At 41.5% G+C, this 22412-nt stretch overlaps 2 protein-coding genes across 10 annotated transcripts in view; one reads left to right on the top strand and one right to left on the bottom strand.

Moving 5' to 3' along the window:
• Positions 1-22412, top strand: part of NUB1 (negative regulator of ubiquitin like proteins 1) — a 374196-nt gene that overhangs the window by 170074 nt on the left and 181710 nt on the right. The gene's annotated exons all lie outside the window — the stretch shown is intronic.
• XYLB (xylulokinase) overlaps positions 1-22412 on the bottom strand; it is a 142555-nt gene that overhangs the window by 6889 nt on the left and 113254 nt on the right. For 8 of the 9 annotated variants that reach the window (XM_073334652.1, XM_073334651.1, XM_073334653.1 and 5 more), the window contains 3 exons: positions 13016-13074; positions 5786-5873; positions 3447-3541 (listed from right to left, as the gene is read on the bottom strand). In XM_073334652.1, coding sequence (XP_073190753.1) covers positions 3447-3541; positions 5786-5873; positions 13016-13074 — 242 coding nt within the window. The remainder of the gene's footprint in view (positions 1-3446; positions 3542-5785; positions 5874-13015; positions 13075-22412) is intronic. The other variant, XM_073334655.1, reaches the window with a different exon arrangement.

Genomic DNA, 22412 nt, shown 5'->3' with positions numbered 1-22412 from the left:
TCCAACCTATACTGGCAAAAGAAGGAAGCCAGACTAGATTCCCTAGCTATGACCCGCTTTCCGTACACTGCGAAGATCTGGCTCTTGCAGTCCAAAAGTGATATGGGCAACTTCACATTGGTTAGCAAAGCTGCTCTACAAGAGCTCCTCAGCAAGACAGAGCTTAACCTCAGGATGACTTTGAAGTTTATAAAAAGAACCATCATTTAAGCGAAAGCCACTAAACACAACAGAATGAAACTGGATGAACAGGGAGATGCAGCCCTGTAAAAAACAGAACCAAACTGACTCATCACATTATGAATTTTCAATGCACTGTTCATGCTAACCCACTGTATTACTGACAGGCCCTCTGGCTTTCTGCAGTTTCACAGCCATGAAACTAGCCAAGGAATCCACTATCAACTGTAGAATTATAGAACAGGAGATAAAAAATTGAGTGGAATTTATAATGGAAAGAAACTGCTTTTAATGGGATGCAGCTAGCATGCTAAATGGGGGTGCAGAAATGGTCATTCCTCAGCTTGTTGTTTAGCTGCTATGGTCTCTTTAATGACTCCGTTTCAACAGGAGCAATAATTCACTGCCTCGATATCATTTAAGACCAATAAAAAGATGTGCAATGATAGCCAGGTCTAACCAAGTGAGAAAGGAGGAGAAAAGTATGGAGACAGAGACAATTATTCTTTTCGTTGTCAGGACATTGTATGCCAGTAAAACGTAAAAGACAAAAGAATTCACTGTTGATACTTTGAGCCAGGCAGTGTCTACCCCTGCACGGAAACAAGGATCTCACCCTCCCTTGCACACCTTTGCAAGCGGAAACTAGAAGAGCACTAGACAGCCCAAAAGAAGTGAACCGGTGGTTCACCATTCCACAGAAGCCAGCAGAGACAAACTGCACAGGGAGCACATATTACACACTTTCAAAGGGTGTTGCAACTCCCACTGGTACCATGTCCCTCACTCCTTCCAGAGACATTGTGGCTGAGTCAGATGTCACTGTGGACTGCTACTGGGGCAGAGTGTTTCTCCACCCTTCCCATATCTCCTGGCAGCTCGGATTATAAAAACCAGAACACAGATCTTTTAAAACAAGGGGAAACAGGTATCACAAAGTTGAGCAAATGAGATCAGATCATCTGATTTTAAATTGACTGGCTTAATATTTCTGATCAGGACTTGTTTGATCACTAAGATTTTCCAGTTCTGTAATAATTAAATAATATGCTGGTATGTAGTGTGCCACTATGTAGCATAATCATTTCCATTACTAGTGTTGCTGATGTCTGGTCCTCCAATACCCTTTTAGCTGGAAGCTAGTAATTTTGGCAGTTTCCAAGAGTTTAAATAAAAGCTTAAAAGCCTTGATGTCTGCATTTATGGTGTGTGATGTTCTATGAGTGAAGTATGACCATTCATAAACTTGATATTGCCACTGCAACAAATCTTGTACACAGTATGTCATGTAAGGTGTCAATGGAAAAGTTATGATTTGCTAAGTCTGATTATCCAATTATATGCATGTATCTTTTTTTCTGAAGTTATAAATATTGACTATGTACTGGCATACATATATGCTGTATTCCTGGGTAAAACCCACCAGGTAAAATCTACAATGAAGCCAGACAGCTTTGCATTGATGACCCATTAAAGACACTTAACTGTTGCAATGGGCCACAGAAAAAACTCATTCCACCAAGATATCTCTTCCTACAGATGCCTCAGCCTCAGCTACCATCTGTAAATCAGCAAGCCATGAAAGGACATGAGATCTGCTCATGTGAACCTTGACTCCATCTTGTGCCAGTAACTTTCCACAAACTGGACTATGAACTTTGATTGAAATAGAAAATTTTCAGGCCCATGGTCAAGGGTATAAAACATCCATTTTGTCTCTTTCCTGCTCTGATTCTCTGGACTGTGCATTTACAACTAAAAGGAGCATACTGAACTATGGACTGAGGACCTTCCAATACTTTGGAAGTTACCAGGGAGACTTTACAAGCCAGCAATCTGTAATATCACTGCTACAAACCAGATATAAAAACATTGCCATTATTGTATGTATATGATCTATTCACCATTATAATGCTCTTTTTTAATTAATAAAGCTTTATATTTTAGTTACTAGAAGACTGGCAGCAGCATGATGATTATTGGATAAAATCTGAGTTATGTATTGACCTCACTAAGTGGCTGATCTCTTGAGATTAGAAGGACCTTATATGTGATGAAATTGGTTTTCAATAACCACTCCTCAGAGTCCAGTGTCTGGGAGGTGAGATAAGGGCTGGGATGCCGAAGGAGACTGCATTTCTTACTTCCTGTTAACCAGTGTGGTGAGACAGAAGTTTACTTTTGTTACTGGCTTGGTATAATCTAATGATAGAATAACCATCAGTTTGGAGTGAGTCTGCCCTATTTCTCAACAGTTTGTCCTGAATATGGCATTCTCAGCTGTGACCCACTGAGGCAGTGACATGCTGCATCCAACGTATTATGCAACATGCCAACAGACTAAATTAATGTAGAAGAAATCTGTACATAATTAAAGTTAGTGGAAGTAGAAGGTATTTAGATCCTAGACAGCTACAACTAAGTTACTATTGTACAGTATTCTTGCTGCATTATACTGTTCATTTATTGCATGATATTAAGTTATATGTAAAAAGCTGTAATAGAGCTACAGTCTTATGGAACTCCAAATGGGAACAAATTGCCTTTAATGGGAAATTGGAAGTCCCAAAGACAAGTTCTTTCCTTGGTTTACATGAACTATGTGGCTCTGTTGCCTAATTGGTTGTTTAGCCACGTGGTCCCACAAAACACAAGTTTCTTGTTTTGGGAGAATTGTAGAACTTTAGAGGATGTGTATGTATGTAGTGAAAACTGGTTCTAGTAAGCATTATTTCTAATTAGCGACCATTTGGCTGTTCAGACTGGAAGTTATCAGTGAAGATGTGTGTGCCTTTCATAAATGATTGCTGATCAATATTAAGAATCAGGCAGGCAGGGATATTTCTGATGTTTTCTAAACAGAGAAAATAACTTCATTAACATTTTTCCAACTAGCACTTTGCTGGAAGTAAAGACTACTTTGTCAATATTACCAGTCAGAACCCAAATGACCAGCACAGGCATTAAACCCAAGTTATAACACTTTCTATCCTTGAAAGATGACAGTTTTTCCTCTCTGCATGTATCTGATTGGGGAAATTTACTCTTTTATGGGTCTGAATATTGTGATCACTCAGATATTGTATCATTACAAGAACAGAGATTTCCTCAAATCAATCCTAGTGCCTCCCAAGTTACAAATACATCCATTTTATTTGCAAAAAACAAACAAACAAACAAACCAACAAACAAACAAACCATTTTTAAAACATACAGAAAATAAAATGAAATAAAATTGAAAATGCTGAAATTCCAAAGCTACTCACCTGGTCTGCCCCAGTGGTTGGTGTAACAACTAATCTAGGTTCTGGTGCTAATTTCACTACATCTACCAAGGACACACTTGTTTCTGCCACAAGCCCTGCAGAGAGAATCACAATACTGATCAAAGCTCAAAAACAAGATGAGGGATGTGCCTCGACTCACTGGCAAATTAATACATTATATTGATCCTCCATCACCAGGTCAGCATTCAAAAGTGAAGGATAAATGGCAAAGGTCTTAGATTCCAATGCACTAATCTGGAAAGTGGGGACTCTGAGATTGAGTTTTTGTCAATCATTCAATTTGTACCTTATGGTGGAATAGCAGCAGAAATGCAGTTTCAAAAAATATCAGTAATCATTTATAGACACCAATAATACAGTAAGCCGCAGTGAAAATTTGCAGAAGCAAGAAATCCAAGGACAAAGTGTAACCAAAATAAAAAGCACAGCAAGAAAGATAGGGATGAGCTGTGAAAACCGTATTAAGAAAATATGTACTACAAATACTCATTAAACTATGACGATATATAAGGCAGCTGAACAGTCAGAGGGAATCCCATTACTACAGCATTCTCCCTCGCAGAATAAGCTACAGCATTTCAGGTATTCTTTGTTATTCCTGCCAAACAACCTAGACTAACCATGGAATACTGTATTTGTAGATTATAAATTGTAATGTTGTTAAGGGGCCCTTATCATCAATATTTCATTTATATTAGCAAGTCTTCATTTTTACACAATTCCTCTGCTCAGCCAGAGGAGTGAGCCAGCTGAACAGCATCAATCAAAAATGCCACTGAAAAAAAACACACAGCATGCCCGAGGGGGGTTAGGCAGCAGCATACCTGAGCAAAGATTTCATATACCATACTGACAGAGGGAATCCCCATCTTCTGGCCATATGAAATATCTGCATAAATCTTAATGGAAGTTGTCACCTCAAGCTATATTCAAGGGCAGAGAATCCAGCATGTACGGGAAAAGTTCAGGATGATTTTGAAGTATAAGGCACATTCTGAGTAAAACAGAGGAAGGATTTGGTCCCTAAAAAGTGTAAAAATGTTCTCAGCATACTTCACTCCTACTGATAGTCTGGTGCTGCTATTTCCACTCTCCTAAATGCTTTGCTGATGGCATCATTGCATCTTCTTTGGAAACAAAGTAGTGGAAGCATATTTTGTGTGTTAAAATTACTGACTCCGGTTCTCTGCTGCACAGAGTTTCTGCTTTGTCTTCAGACCTGTGAGTGCAGTCAATGTGGGTGTACCATGTAGCTGAACGCAGAATTTTCTTCTGAAAATGAAACCTGGATGCTTTTGTGATGATCAGCACTGTCTTCACCATGCTTCTGTCTCAATGTTATGACCCTGCATGAACCTGGACACAGGCTGTCCATTGCTAAAATGTCTAATTGAGGCCTATGAGAATTTTGCCTGAGTAAGGACTTGGCCCACAGCTTTGAACTTGTTTAACAGTAAAATAGCCAGGAAATGATGCTATTAAAGCATTCCAAAATACGTGAAGACCACCTTCCTGGGATTCAACATCATTTAACCTCTGAGAACCTGTCATTAACATACAAGTTTTTGCATCAATACGCAAATTAATTAACACCTTTACTTCTGGGTCTTTGGCTGTTGCATTACAACTGGTGATGTACTGCAATAAATGAAATGACTGAGCAAGAGATTTATGCATTCACAACATGAAGCATACACAGCTTGAACGTGGAGCACAGCACAGCTTGTATATGCTGATAGATGGTTTGTCATTTAAAAATGCCAAGATTTACACAGAAGCTTTATTTTAATGTCACCCGTTTGGGCAGTATTTATTACTAGGCTGGTTTTCTCTAACTCCTTCTCTCTTCCTCTGTGGGTTCAGTCAGGAGAGGGGAGCTTTAATTAACAAATGGGTATCTGTTGGTGGAGGATCAGCGCATCAAAGCTGCACACCCTTCCCAGCAAACCTCATCCACTTCTAGAGATGTACCTGCCATCTGTCCAGGTCCCACTCCTGTCTGAGAGGAGGTTGCTGTAGATTGTGCTGCTGTACCCTACGTTACCCTCTAGGCAGACAATCTGCCACTGGGAGCCCAAGCCTAAATTCTGCTGCAAGAAGTGAGTGAAACCCTAAAAATTCACTTTTATTCTTATTGGGCATGATCCAAAACCCACTGATGTCAGTGGAAATACTCTCTTTAACTTCAGTGGGCTATGGATCTGGTCCACTATGCTTTATATACCCTGCACTTTTTTTCAGAAACTTTAATCATGGCTATTGGGTGCATGAAAATTAAATGTTCAGGTAGACCAAAGGACTTTTCTTTACAGCCTTACCATGAATTGCTCTGTAAGCACATCCTAAACAAGCAGAGTTGGCGGTGTCAATAGTATACACTGGTGCGCTAAACACATCAGACAGGACCTGGGAAGTATAAAAGCATCTGTTACATATGACTGTGAAACACAGGGCAAATAAGTAATTCCTTATAATTGCTGAGGCAAGCAAATGGTTCCTGCACATGATAGCAAAATGTTTGTGCAGGCTTTGTACCAGTTACCTCAGGGGTCAGTGTGTACTGACCCTTTTCATGTGACACAGTACTAACCTTTGGCAAACTTGACTCAAGTCAGGTGACCGGGGCCAGGAAATAAAGATTTCTTACAGTGTTGTCACTCCTTTATTACAAAGGTTCTGTATGCGGTTATTATCTCTCCAGCAAGTTCTCAGAGTCATCCCCCAAGACTTGTAAGGGGCAGATCTGTTCACTCCTGAACCAAGAAATGGGGGGCCAGATTCTCTGCTTCACCGAGTTTATGCTCAGCAAAGTAGAAGGAAGGAGGGGAGAAGTGAGGGAGTCAGCTGCAACTCCCCAATTCTCTGCTCAGACATGACCACGGTTAGAGCAGCCTGGAGGCCCAGAGCATTCCAGCTACTCCTCCTCTCTCTCCCCAACATAGCCCTTGTTCTGGGGTCTACAGGGAGGGTGGTATAGGAGTCATGTGATCCTAACAGTATCCCAATGCAAGAGGACAGAGGCCTAAGTGGTATCTTGTAGTGAGTTTCAGCTGGCCAGATCAGTTCAGTGTACATCAACTCACTTTAAAAAGGTATAATGTAAGACATCAATAGTAAGCTAATAACATACTGATCATTAATAGTATTGTGTGGTGTATGCACAGATGACAAATTCAAAATTACAAACATATTGTGAATTATGTTTTTAAAGTGTGTCTGCTGGGCAGGGCTGAAGTTACCCCACTCTAGACAAAGGAATGTGGTTCTGCCACCTTGAAGGTACTTCCAAGGTGCATTAAGAGACAATGGAAATGCAATTTACAAAAAAGAAACAGAACTATCAAGGCAACAAGGGGAGGAGATAATCACTCAGCATCACGGCACGGGGAGGAGACTGCAGAAAAACAGATTAATTGGCATTTTAGCAAACACCAGCAGAGGAAACCAGCATGAAGCTTCCTTCACCGCAAGACTATGTCCCTTCCTCACAGCTTGACTGAGCTTTGCTTTAGGATAACCTTCAGAAGAATCGATTGCAAAGGTTCACTGCACTATAAAAGAGAGGGGGAAAAAGCCCCAAGTTATCTTCCACCTAACAAGATAAAGGAACCAAGCACTTTGGACTTTGTGGAAGATCCTGACCTGAATGGTGGTCAGCCATCTTGCTGGAAGGTAGATTGGTAAGGAAACTACCTTGAATAAAGGCTGTAGCTTGTTGGTGTTAAGCCTCAGCCACTTGAAAGTGTTTTTCACTTTTATTTGCTTGTACCCATATTTAACTCTATCCCTTACTTGAACTCACCTAAAATCCTATCTTCTGTTGTTAATAAACTTGTTTTACATTTAATCTAAACCAAACCAGTGCCGTGCTCCCTTCAGGTAGCATTGTGAAGTAAGCATCTCTAAGTATCCATCTATATCAAGCATCACGTGAAACTCTATTTTAGGGGACAAATGGAAAATTGATCAAGACATCCTTTCCATGGCTTGGTAATCAAATTTAAGCTTATTCATAAATTCATATATATAACAAATCATTTAGAATATGTGATTTCTTCCTCATGAGTGACTTCAAAAGTAACCGATAGAACTTTTCAATGTCAAAAATAAAGAACAAATATTTCACCACATGTTTCATGCAGTCATTCATCAAGAGCCAAAGATGTAAAAGGAAAAACTCCCTAGTTTAGACATTAAGGATTATATTTTGAAACAAGAAAATAGAAAGGGGCATAAACTCTAGCAAATCAAGTGTCAAAGTATAATTAGGCAGGCCTAAGCCACCAGATGGTATTCACCCAAGAGTTCTGATGGAACTCAAATATGAAATTTCAGACCTGTGGTTTGTAACCTATCACTTAAATCAGCTTCTGTACCAGATGACTGGAGGACAGCTAATGTGACATCAATTTTTAAAAAAGGTTCCAGAGGTGATCTTGACAACTACAGGCTGAGCTAAGTCTAACTTCAGTACCAGGCAAATTGGTTGAAACTATAGTAATGACCAGAATTATTAGACACATAGATGAACATGATTTGTCAGGGAAGAGTCAACACAGCTTCTATAAAGGGAAATCATGTCCCACCAATCTATTAGAATTCTTTGAGGGGGTCAAAACATGTAGACAAGAGTGATCCAGTGGATATAGTGTACTTATCATAGAATCATAGAATATCAGGGTTAGAAGGGACCTCAGGAGGTCATCTAGTCGAACCCCCTGCTCAAAGCAGGACCAATCCCCAATTTTTGCCCCAGATCCCAAACGGCCCCCTCAAGGATTGAACTCACAACCCTGGGGTTAGCAGGCCAATGCTCAAACCACTGAGCTATCCCTCCCCCTTTAAAAAAATTTTAATGGCTGGGGGAGGTTTGGAGCTGTGTGTTCTGCGGTGAGCCCTCTCCATGCTCCCGGGTTGCCGGGCTTTCTTGAGACTTCAAGAAAGCCTTTGACAAGGTCTCTCACCAATGGCTCTTATGCAAAGTAAGCAGTCATAGAATAAGACAGAAGGGCCCCTCATGGATCAGTAACTGGTTAAAAGACAGGAAACAATGGGTAGGAATAAATGGTCCATTTTCAGAATGGAGAAAGATAAATAGCAGTGTCCCCCAGGGATCTGTATTGGGACCACTGCTGTTCAGCATATTCATAAATGATCTACAAAATGGGATAGACAGTGAGAATGCAAATTTTGCAGATGATATTAAATTACTACAGATAGTTTAAGTCCAAAGCAGACTGTGAAGAGCTAGCAAATCTAAGGGGAAAAACAACTGAAGACAGTTGGCAGTTTTTCAAAGAGACATTATTAAGGGCAGAAGAGTAAACTATCCCGTTGTGTAGAAAAGATAGGAAGTATGGAAAGAGACCATCCTGGCTTAACCAGGAGATCTTCAATGATCTAAAAATCAAAAAAGAGTCCTACAAAAAGTGGAAACTAGGTCAAATTACAAAGGATGAATATAAACAAATAACACAAGTATGTAGGGACAAAATTAGAAAGGCCAAGGCACAAAACAAGATCAAACTAGCTAGAGATATAAAGGGTAACAAGAAAACATTCAAATACATTAGAAGCAACAAGACTACCAAGGACAAGGTAGGCCTGTTACTCAATGAGGAGGGAAAAATAATAACAGAAAATGTGGAAATGGCAGAGGTGCTTAGTGACTTCTTTATTTCAGTTTTCACCAAGAAGGTTGGTGGTGATTGGACGTCTAACATAGTGAATGCCAGTGAAAATGAGGTAGGATCAGAGGCTAAAATAGGAAAAGAACAAGTTAAAAACTACTTAGACAAGTTAGATGTCTTTAAGTCACCAGGGCCTGATGAAATGCACCCTAGAATACTCAAGGAGCTGATTGAGAAGATTTCAAAGATAATCATGAATGGCTCAGATAAGTCATGGAAGACAGGAAAGAGTCCAGAAGACTGGAAAAGGGCAAATATAGTGCCAATCTATACAAAGGGAAATAAGGACAACCCAGGAAATTACAGACCAGTCAGCTTAACTTCTGTACCCAGAAAGATAATGGAACAAATTAAGCAATCAATTTGCAAACATCTAGAAGACAAAGTGGTAAGTAACAGTAAGCATGGATTTGTCAAGAACAAATCGTGTCAAACCAACCTGATAGCTTTCTTTGACAGGGTAACAAGCAGTGTGGATTGGGGGGGGGGGGGCGGCAGACGTGGTAAATCTTGACTTTAATAAGGATTTTGATACTGTCTCACATGACCTTCTCATAACAAACTAGGGAAATACAACCTAGATGAAGCTACTATAAGGTAAGTGCATAACTGGGTGGAAAACCATTCCCAGAGAGTAGTTATCTGTGGTTCACAGTCATGCTGGAAGGGCATAATGAATGGGGTCCCTCAATAAGGGCAAATGCAAAGTACCCCACTTAAGAAGGAACAATCAGTTGCACACATACATAATGAAAAATGACTGTCTAGGAAGGAGTACTGCGGAAAGTGATCTGGGGTCATAATGGATCACAAGCTGAATGTGAGTCAGAGTAACACTGTTGCAAAAAAAAAAAGTTACAGAAAAAGGGCAACAGAAATTATTAGGGGTATGGAACAGCTTCCATATGAAGAGAGATTAAAAAACTAAGACTATTCAGTTTGTAAAAGAGATAACAAAGGGGGGATATGATAGAGGTTATTATACCATGAATGGTGTGCAGAAAGTGAATAAGGAAATGTTAATTTATTTCTTCACATAACACAAGAACCAGGGGGTCAACCAATGAAATTAATAGGCAGCAGGCTTAAAACAAAACGAACAGTCAACCCATGGAAGGTGACCAGATTTTCCTATTTTACAGGGACAGTCCCGATATTTGGGGCTTTTTCTTATATAGGTGCCTACTACCCCCACCCCCACCCCGATTTTTCACACTTGCTGTCTGGTCACCCTACATGGAACTCATTGCCAGGGGATGTTGTGAAGCCCAAAATTGTTTCTGAATTCAAAAAAGAATTAGGTAAATTCATGGAGGATAGGTCCATCAATGGCTATTAGCCAAGATGGTCAGGGATGCAATCCCATGCTCTGTCCCTAGACCTCTAACTTCTAGATGGTGGGACTGGACGACAAGGGATGGATCACTTGAGGATTGCCTGGTTCTGTTCATTCTCTTTGAAGCATCTGGCATTGGCCACTGCCAGAAGACAGGATACTGGGATAGATAAACCCCTGGTGTGACCCAGTATGGCCATTCTGATGTTCTTCACAGATATTCCTGAGTGTTTAAAATAACCTTTGGTATGTACAAAATGAGGGATTGTGAATACAGTTTATTAAGTGGCAGCTTTCTATAGCCCCAGAATGAATTATCCAAAAGCGATGACAATAACCTGAAAACACTTTGTTTCCCGAGGTTTTGATTAAATATTAAAGAATCCAATTAACCAGTGATTAAATTAAAGTAATGGCACTATATTGATCATATTATTTTAAGACACTTCTAAAAAGTTTTAACAGCAGCTTTATTATACTTAAACAGCAAGTTCTGTAACTTTATTCCCCCTCTCTAAGTTTGTTTCACTGTGTATAAATGTATTGTGAAAAACATCCAGCTCCTTGCCTAGATATAACAGTGAGGAGGTTCTACAAATGGCTCTAGGGTGTATATATATAGCTTTAGAAATTAAGGTTTCACTCCCACTAAATGTACTGGCCCAAGTTCAACCCTGGTGTTGCCTTAGTGGAATTACACAAGCACGGATCAATCTGACCTAGTTTTTAATCTTCCTTATGTCAAGTTATCGACTAGAATAACCAGAGCAGATACAACAGACAAAGAGAAATAACAGCAACAAGCAACATGTGTCAATTTTTTCTCTTGCCCCAATCCACTTTAAACACTATTGTCATACAAAACTGAGAAAAGGGATTCTGGATGACTTGGGAAATATAGAGCCTTTCACTTCTAAGTCATGAGCTCAAATCTGGATCAATTCCGTAATGACCAAGTCTGTGATGGGGTATACAAACACCACACCATGCAAAACTGCCTATACAACAACTTTGGGCTCAGGCAGCCTTGCCTAACCACCCCTGAGAGGCATGCTCATCTTGCAGGAGCCCAGTTCAGAAGGTCCCAGCCCTGGGAGGTAGAGAGACCTCTCTTCACTGGCTCCCAGGAAGGGAGGATGAAGCTGGCAGAGGCTTCCTGCAAACACTGTGCAATAGCCCTGAGGACACTGAAAAGAGGGAGGCCAGGGACACGTTTGGACTGTTGCTGTATTGTGCTTTTCCTTTGTTACCTTTCCTCTGAGGCCTGGAAGGGGTTGTGGAAGAAGGCCTAGAGGCAGACTGCAGTAGGTAGAAGCCCAGGGAAGAAGCAGGAGGTCTGAAGAAGCAGATCTCAATAGCCTGGTACACGGGCCCTAGGCTGAAACCCAGGATAGAAGGATGGACTTGGTTGTCCTATAGGCCACCAGCGAAAGGACTGGTGAAAGGCCTATAGGCCACCAGCGAAAGGACTGGTGACCAGACAAGGGTCAAAAGGTCTAGTGGGCCTAGAGTCAGGCTGGAGCCTTGGCACAAGGTTGCCAGACTATATCTGGACAGGACTCTCACTTACCTCGAAGTGGTGAGACTAAACCATGGCCTGGCCAGAGAGTTGAGTCACAAGACAAAAGTGGCACCCAGCAGACCCCAATGGTGTGTCACCGAGACGACAGTGAGGAAAACCCTAACTCTGTCGCACCAAACCACAAGGCGGCACATTGGCTGGTAAGTCATTTTGTCAAAGACCTTTGTACTCTCAAAGCTGTTCTGGTGTTAGTGTGAAGTAAATTAGCAAGATCAGTCCACTTCCTACTGGACAACTGTCCTTGTCACAAATACTACCACCACAACTAGCACTAACAATCAAACTCAGGAGAGAGGTTGATGACTAAACGGGCCAGGGAGACTAAATTACTTTATCACCTAGAGGTTGTCCCTTCACAATGCGACTGAGGTATATTGGTGGGGCAGTATGCTGTAGATTGCACTGATACTGCCTATGCTGTATGTGTCCTGTGGGTGAATAGAGGACTTCCGCCTCCAGCACTCCCATAGGCATTACAGCTGAGATTTTCAAAAGTGTTCAGCATTGGCCTAACTTTGCTCTCATTGACATAAATGGTCCAACGTTGAACATTTTTTAAAATCTCACTTTAAATGCACTCTTACCAACAACTCTTTGGTTTGGTTGCTGAAATGATGTGACTTAAGTTATGAGACTTGGAGATCATCACCATTTCAGATACTTTCACAAAACTAGTAAGTTGTAAATACTCTTCAGAGAACTCAACTTGAAATTAGCATTGGATTAACCTGTAAAACGTGGAGAAATTATTATAATTTTGTTAATATACTCCACACAATATCTCAAAATTTGAACAACTCTTAAAATCTCAAATACTCTCAATCTTATGTGCAGCTATAGAGGCGGCAGACTCAGCACACGAATATAAAACTCTACTGCCAAAGCTGTTAATATCCAGTGCAATGTAATTTTCTTAACAAACTCAGCAGTCTGCACTTACCTGTAAGATCTCTTTATTATATGATGCTCCACCAGTGGCCAAAATCCTTGTTCTTGGCACTACAACACAATAGAAAGGTCAGTTAACTAAGTATCATCAAGATATATGCTATTTAATTGGGCAATTAGAGCACGCAAGTGGGAATAAGACTACATGGTTTCTGTCACTGACTTTACCACTGGCTTACTGTGTGACTCTGGGCAAATCCATAACCTACCTCTCCCTCAATTTTGCCAGCAGTAAAACGGAGGATAGCGCTGCTTAGCCACTGTTATAAAGCATGTTACAATCCATGGATAAAAAAGGCAATATAAGTAATGTAACTCTAATATTGTGGTACCAAAATCAGTAAGCTCTACTGAAGAGGGATACAGTAACAACGGCAAGATGATATTATGCTATAGTTCCGATTTGAGGTCAGCCTCAGTTTGGATCTCAGTTATGTACGTGCAAACTGACAGACAGCTTACAAAATCAGCAAAATTCTCAAAACACATCTCTTTGTGATGTTCACAATCACTAATCAGAGAAATTAGTGGCAAACTCCCTCTGCCTGAATGATAAGAATGTGTTTCAAAGAATAATAATAAGGGAGTTACTAATAGATTCTGATAAAATAGTCTTTCTGAACCTTCACCCAAAAAAGGAAAGAATGGTTACTTACCTTGCAATAACTGTGACTCTCCATACATATTTCACTTTGGTGCACATGTGCCCCATGCATTCAACACAGCAGTGTCTGTGGAGGCCGTGCCTGCCCTGGAGTTCCCTCTCACTTCCCATAGATGAGAGCATAAAGGGCAGGGCAGCCAGAACCTGCACTCAGGTCCTTTGCTAATAAGAATCCCCCACAAGCAGGACACCTATCAGTGGGGATGAAAGGCAAGATTCAGAATCTCTGTGGAAAACCCATCTGGAAGAATCATAGTTACTGCAAGGTAAATAATTCTTTCTTCTTTGAGAGGATTGTCCACACAGTTTCTACTCTTGGTGACTAACAAGCTGTTAAACCAGTGATAGGAGGCTGGTAAGCAGAGGCCCATTTCAAGAGTGACTGTAGGATACCTAACTGAACTAGCAACTGCTCTGAGAATAATGAGTAGTACCAGAGAATAATGAGTAGTAAAGGCCTGGATAAAACTTCACATTGCTGATCTACATATCTCTGCTGTGGGGATGCTACCCAAGCAGGCTGTGGAGGCCAGTCACCTGAACTCTGGTGGAATGAATTCTAATCTGTCCAGGTGGCTCTTTCCTAGCCATAACAGAGCAACTCCTGACACAGTCCAAGACCCACTTCATCTCTATGAAGACACAGGCTGCCCCTTATCCCTTCCAGCAAATATAATGAAGTGTCCAGGTGTACACCTGAATGGATTGGTCCTATTCAAGTAAAAGGATAATGCTCTCACAGCATCCAACATGTGAAGTCTCATTTCACTTGCTGTGGAATGTGGTTAAGGGCTTCAGGGCTCCACCTTGCAGCCATGGGAGGTAAGAAGGAACTGAGTGAAGATTATGGCTGCCCTGTTCTTTATGCGCACTGTTATGTGGAGCAAGACGACACTGAGAGCACAGGCATAGCCCCCAACAGACACTGCTGTTGAAAATAATCCAATCTTATGCTCATGTGCACCAAGAGCAGAATCTGTGTGGACAATATCTTGAAGAACTGAGCCCATACCTTTTGGGATATTAAAAATAGCACCCTATTCATCTTTGAATCAACATTTCAAGAAATGGCTCCTTCTCTTCATTAATAATTCCCTCACTGTCCTGTGTCTTGTCATTTGTTTTAATGCTTGTCAAAGCACACAATCTGTCTTTATGTCCATAACCCCAATTCAGCAAAGTACTTAAGTATATTAGTAGTAGAGCTGGTTGCAAATTTCACAATGAGACAGTGTTTCATTGAAAAATGCAAATTTCTCTAAACCAAAACTTTTTTTGGTCCATTTCACCAAAAGTATTGTTGGGAAGCTCTCTCAGGTTTAGGATGCGATTTCTGGGCAAAATGAGAGCAAGAGACTAGCCCACCTCAGACAGCCTGATGGTCAGGGCACTCACCTGGCATGTGGGTGACCCAGGTTTAAGTCCCTTGTCCTCAACAGGCAGAGCAGGGACTCAAATCCAGGTCTCCCACTTCCAGGTGAGTGCCCTGCCCATGGGGCTATTCTGGGCATGCTCTATGGTTTTTCACATAAAATTTCATAAGGTCTTAGTTTCACCCCAATGCGGAATGGGAACATTTTTGAAACCTTGAAAATTTTCAATGGATAGGAAAACCATTTCCTGCCCAGATGTGGGTAGTCCCATTGACTTCAAAAAGACTATTCATATGCTTAAAACAGGCAAATATTTAAATACCATTGCTGAAGTGGGGTTCACGTTTGTAATGTGCAGCATGAATTTATAGAATTAGATGTTTTGTAATAATCAATAGTAACTACTATTGTGTTTGGTACTGTTAAATGCTATAATGCTGAAGATCCCTCCCAAAGAGATATTTCACTGATTACATCTATATATCAGCCTCAATTTGGCCTGAGCTGAAGACAAAACACAATGGAAAAGGTGGTCAAACAGCTCTGGAGGCTACAAACCACTCTTTATATTCTACCTTTTAGAGAATTTGTAGTCAAAGCCCTGAACATAAAAAACAACAACAAAATGAAGATGTAGATTGCATAGGGTTCTCATACAATTCCTGAGCCTACAGTGACTTGATCAGGTAGAGACTTTATGACACAGCCAAAGCACTGCAAAGAGAACCTCACTTTACCAATACATTAATCTTATTTTCCTTTTGGTGCATATTCAGTGATGCACAAATTGAGTTTTAAAAGCCATTAAGATCTCTGTCAATGTCAGTAAACAAATCAACCAAATGGCAGAGTGATTCCTCGGGGGAAACAAGTTTCAATTATACCTACATAGAGTGACAGATCCCTGCCAAGATTATCAAAACAATATAATGCTGAAACAAATGAAAAATAACCAATAAATCACTGTGCCTGGAAACAAATCTGAACTCTTTATGGTTTGCCTATTAGTTAAATTTCTCTTTTGCTACACCTTCGGCATGATATTCTCAAAAAAACATCACATCCAAGATAAAAGCACCACATTTGAAAGTCATCCTGCAAAACAGACAGAAGTGAAAAACAGAAATAAGTTTACCTCACTTTGCCGCATGACAGTGACCAATTCAAAGAATGAGACTGGCTTCTGCCTCCAGCCACATGGGGAATGCATCATACAATGCCACTATACCAAGATCATGGAAGAACAAGTAGAAAATAAAGGTGATAAGGGCAAATAGGAGTCCAAATGAAAATTACAACCACTTCTTGGGTAAATTGCTTCTTTCAGCTACTTCTACCCATGCACACTCCAGCCCTTTGTCCTTTTCTATGCTTTTGTTATGCAAGCATCCAGCTTTGGATCACTGTAATAATATAAGAATATGTTGCTGTATATTTTAATTGACCAAGGTAAACATTGGACTACAAATTGCTTGTTTTGTGCATTATCCAGATTTGTATTAAGTGACGTCAGTATCTATACAGAAGACAATCCTTCAGTGTTGGCTCAGGGTCTCACGGCCATCGTGACTCATCGCTGAGTTACCTCTGAGCCTGAGCCTTCTCAAATGCAATGAGTCATCAATTACCCACAGGGTTCAGCCAATCCACAGGTGAGGTTCCATCCTTGTGATCCCAAGGCAGGTATATAGGCTCCTGAGGGACACAGTCTCTCCAGTATGCTCGTCACTAACTGGCCAGGAACACTCCCCCTGCCAGTAGTTTCAACAGACTACCTTTGCTCCTGCCCATGTCTGTTCCCACTCCAGCCAGACCCTATTCCAGCTTTCATCTGCTTCTGCCTCACCTGGCCACTCTGACCATTTCACCAAACTGCCCTTTTCATGCTTGCTGAGATGGAAGCCTCTGTCACACCTGCTACTGAAATGTTGGAGTTAATTCAGTGCCTCCAGAGTCAACACCCTCTCTGCTCACAGATCCCGACAACCTCAGTACCCCCAGTGCAGCCAGATGCAGTACCTTTAGAACAAGGCCTGAAGGTCCTGCCACCAGGGAAGTTGGATGGGAAACACCAGAAGTTCTGCAGGTTCCTCAACCAATGCCATCTGTTTTTTCTGATGTGCACTGAGATGTAACGCACTGATCAGGGCAAAGTGGGGCTTGTTATCAGTTTATTGACTGGTAAAGGGGGGGGGAGGAATAGCTCAGTGGTTTGAGCATTGGCCTGCTAAACCCAGGGTTGTGAGTTCAATCCTTGAGGGGGCCATTTAGGGATCTGGGGCAAAAATTGGGGATTGGTCCTGCTTTGAGCAGGGGGTTGGACTAGATGACCTCCTGAGGTCCATTCCAACCCTGATATTGATATGATTCTATGAAGCTCTAGACTGCACCTTGCCTCTCCTAGAACAGTCAAGCCAGGTCCTTGGCAATTTTGACAAGTTCCTCCATGCCTTCTCACTCATATTCGACGGCCCAAATCATACTCATACCGCCAAAGCTGCCTTGCAGTTTCTTAAACAAGGTGTTGATCCATCTTGGCATATGCCACCCATATTCAACGTTTGCTCACTGACATGCAATAAACAAGGAGGCACAGATCTATCATTCCTGTCAGGGTCTAATAGATGACATAAAAATGAGTTGGGCTGAGTAGACCGTCACACCCTCCCCCCCCAGACCCCTATGGTGCTGAACTCAGATACTGAACTATGCATACAGATTGAGAACCAACTGTTCAAATAGTGCCAAAAGAAAAAAATAGTGCCATGTTCTACCCCAATGTAGTCTGGTCCCATTCCAGCCACTACCACAGCCAGTCCCAGTGTGACAGCCTGTGAAGATCAAAGTGATGCAAAGACACCTCATGGACTGGGAAAAGGAGTATCAGCAACATAACAGCCTTTACCTATACTGTGGTGGGCAAGGCTATTTTGCCACCAAATGCTCCCTCAAATCCAGACCTGCGGCAGATCAGAGTAACAACCACATACAGCCCCTTTAGAAGGGTCACAGCTGGACATAATCACCAGATTGGGTGCCCCAAGCCAACCCCCTCTTCTATCAAAATGTATTTTAACAGCTGTGGACTGTTGTCATCCCCACCTGCAAGTCTTGCTCCATTTCTTGTCCTGTCTACACATGAGGTGAACTGCTCCCAATTTGTACTTGTGGATTCTGAAGTCTCCAGTAATTTTATAGATGCTGGATTTGATAAGACTAATCAACTTCCGGTACAGAGAAAGCACACCTCAGACCTGGTGGAATTGATTGATACTGTTCTCTGGTCCTGTTACCAATGAATCTATGCCCCTTTGGTTTGAAATCCAAAACCTCCAAAAAACCCTGTAATGTAACTTGATCAACTCACTCTACTTCCACGTAATACTTGGCATCCCCTGGCTCATGATCCAAATATCTTTTGGAAGATTTGAGGTACAGTGTGAGTCGGGCTACTGCCAGCAGTGATGTTTAGCCAAGTCAGGCACCAAGGAAACAAGAAACAGCATGGGGAAGGCCACTTCCTTCTGTGTCCAGCAAATTCAAGGAGGTAACAATTTACCAATCCCTGAAAAATATTGAGATTTTGCCAATGTGTTTGACAAAAGAAATGATGATATCCTACCCCCACATCAGTCCTGCGTCTGCCCCAATGATTTACAGCCCAGGGCCAAAATTCCATTTGAATGGATTTATCCCTTGTCAAACCAGAATTCCAAGCCCGACAGGAATACCTTGATGAGAACCTGGCAAAAAACATTACCTGTCTTTTGTCAATGTATAGGTGAACAATGATTTATTGTCTCTTGTGAAGTCTTTCCTGCCTCAATCCATTTGCGGTATTACTGTTGTTGACCACTATACACCTGGCCCCCAACTCAAACTTCACAGTCAAGAATGGGGTTCTCCCATTAAAAGATCGGATCTATGTCCCCAGTGGCCAACCACATCCAGCTCTACTCCAGCTATGTCACTACTCATCCCTGGCTGGCCATTTCAGTCACTGGAAAATGATGAAGTTAGCCTCTTGTAATTTCTGATGGCCAAAAGTACATCAGTCTATGAAGTCTTACATTAACTCCTGCAACATGTGTGCTTTGACAAAAACCTGTGCACTTTGGTTTCACTGATGGCTCTATCCCAACGCTGGTCATCTCTGTGGACTTTATTATTGATCACTCCAATTTCCAAGGCCATGTGGCCACAATAGTTATCACTGACCTCCTCATAATGATGTCTTTTTTTGTGCCCTGCAGGAAAATCTCTACTGCAGAGGTGACAGCCCAACTATTTTTAATCACATCTTCAAGCTCCATGGTTTACCACTGGACATTACATCTAACCAAGAATCGCAGTTCATTTCCCATTGTTGGCAGGAACTGTTCAAGCTCTTGGATGTTAATTTATAAGCCTCCTCAGCCTATGGGAAGACAGAACAAGTAAACCAAATTCTGGAGCATCATCTCTGCTGTTTTATCAGTTACCATCAGAATGATTGGGTGCCACTTCTTCACTTTGCCAAGTTTACATACAATAATTCTGACCACAAATCAATCCACCAAAGTCCTTTTTACACCAACTATGGTTTCCAGCTTTGGTTTCACCTGTCCATACTACCAGTTTCTCACATTCTGACAGCCTCTAAGCACCCACACCACAACCATGAAGAATTAAAAACCCACTCAGACTCCACCATGACTCCACCAATGTACAAACAATACACGGACCTCAGTTGTCAGAATACCCCTCAAATTGTGGTCTGGGATAAGGCATGGCTCTCAAAACAAAAACACCTTGTACCAGCCCTCAAGGAAGTTAGGACACCAATATCTCAGCCCATTCCAGGTCATCCAATAGATTAAGCTGGTGGCTTTCAAATTCCAGCTACCCAAGATGACAAAGGCTCCTATAAGTTCCATATTCCCGTGCTGAAAAAGTGCAACTCCTTTTCTGGATGGATGAAGCCACCTCCTCCCCCTGTCATGATCCAGTGGCAGGAAGAATGCCTGGTGAATCAGATCCTGAACTCCAATATTCTCCAAGGGAAGCTCCTATTCCTCACTGATTGGGAGGTCTATGACTCAGTTGATTGCTCCAGAAAGCCAGCCAACAACATACATGCTCAACCTGCTTTTGGAATTCCATTGGTCACACCCCAACAAACTGGGCCCCGCAATGCCTGGTATGTATCTTTTGAGGGTGTGTGATGGGATGACTCATCCCTAAGTTATCTCTGAGCCTGCTTAAGTGCAATGAGACATCAATTACCTGCGGGCTTCAATTAATACACAGGGAAGGTCCCACTCAGGGAGTCCAGATGACTCAGGATCACCAACTGGCCAGGAACAATCCCCATGACAGTAGTTTCAACAGACTACCCTTGCTTCTGTTCCAGCCTGCTCCTGCTCTAGCCTTTGACTGTTTCTATTCCAGCCAGCCCCTGTTGCAGCCTGCATCTGCTCCTGCCTTAGCCAGCCACCCAGTGACTGACACTCTGTATAGAGAGCTGGTGACTGAGAGTGAAGATTACACCTTTGCAATTACCTCTTGCAGTATGAAGTTAACAGAAACTTCTACTCCTTTTGGATCAGAGGACGTATTTCATTTGTAGAGACTATTAGATCTGACTGGGATTCAGCCATTAAAGGAAAATACACTTCCAATGGTAATCCATTCTATCAGTGACTTGGTAGAACATAAGGACCTTTGGTTCTTGAATAATTCAGTAGTTCAGAAGTATAAGCAGGTTGACATATTTCCAATTAAATGTTTTTAAAATAACAAATGGTCTTTCAAAAATATTTTTAAGTGGATGTTAATTATTTTTCTTTTTCACTTAATATTTCATACCTTCTATGCCTTTTCATATTGTTGTGATTCCCCCCCACACACACACAATTGATATTTTTGGCTTATCTAAAACCTTCTGTGAAAACGGTTGATATCTAAATAGTTTTCAACAATTTTTGATAAGCCAAAATGTAATTGTTTTTGAAGAAAATGTCAATAAAATATTGTGAAATTTTGAAAACGTAAGAAAGAAAGAAAAATGGCTGTTTTGAATACTTCAAAATAAAAAACGAACCAACATTTTGAAATTTTTGCAGAAACTATTTTTGGATTTTTCGACCTTTCTATTTCAAAGAGTTCTCTCAGGTCTCCTTGCTCTATAGTTGATTTATAGACTAAACCAATGTAATGTATGGAGTGAAGTTCAGAGACCATGTGGCACTTATCAGAATGTTTCTAGTAGTTGACAGCCTGGTAAATTCTAGGTGTCTCCAACAAAGTCTGATCTACTTGTCTATCTATATTGCAGCAAGATGGATCAAAGTAAAATCTGCTTGGCTGCTTTTGTGGAGGCAGATCTGTATATGGAGGCAAAGACTACCCTTCTTGGGTTTCAGCAAGTTATGCTCATTGAGGAGGTAAAGGTTTCAAGAGAATGGGTCTGAAAAAGCCTGAGTTTTGATGACTTTTAGGTTATGACAGGTTTCAGAGTAACAGCCGTGTTAGTCTGTATTCGCAAAAAGAAAAGGAGTATTTGTGGCACCTTAGAGACTAACCAATTTAACCAACCATCTGGACCCCATGGAAAAGAAGCCCTTGAGGAATTCCACCATGATTTCAACAATTTCCATCCCACCATCAACCTCAGCCTGATCCAGTCCACACAAGAGATCCACTTCCTGGACACTACAGTGCTAATAAACGATGGTCACATAAACACGACCCTATACCGGAAACCTACTGACCGCTACTCCTACCTATATGCCTCCAGCTTTCACCCTTACCACACCACATGATCCATTGTCTGCAGCCAAGCTCTGTGATACAACCGCATTTGCTCCAACCCCTCAGACAGAGACAAACACCTACAAGATCTCTATCAAGCATTCTTACAACTACAATACCCACCTGCGGAAGTGAAGAAACAGATTGATAGAGCCAGAAGAGTATCCAGAAGTCACCTACTACAGGACAGGCCTAACAAAGAAAATAACAGAACACCACTAGCCGTCACCTTCAGCCCCCAACTAAAACCCCTCCAACGCATTATCAAGGATCCACAACCTATCCTGAAGGATGACCCAACACTCTCACAAATCTTGGGAGACAGGCCAGTCCTTGCCTACAGACAGCCCCCCAACCTGAAGCGAATACTCACTTGCAACCACATACCACACAACAGAACCACTAACCCAAGCACCTATCCTTGCAACAAAGCCCGTTGCCAACTGTGCCCACATATCTATTCAGGGGACACCATCACAGGGCCTAATAACATCAGCCACACTATCAAAGGCTCGTTCACCTGCACATCCACCAATCTGATATATGCCATCATGTGCCAG

This window comes from Lepidochelys kempii, chromosome 2 (genome assembly GCF_965140265.1).
Source record: "Lepidochelys kempii isolate rLepKem1 chromosome 2, rLepKem1.hap2, whole genome shotgun sequence".
Classification (NCBI taxonomy): domain Eukaryota; kingdom Metazoa; phylum Chordata; order Testudines; family Cheloniidae; genus Lepidochelys; species Lepidochelys kempii.
The sequence above is the reverse complement of the archived record's forward strand: the minus strand, read 5'-3'. Positions and strand labels throughout refer to the sequence as shown.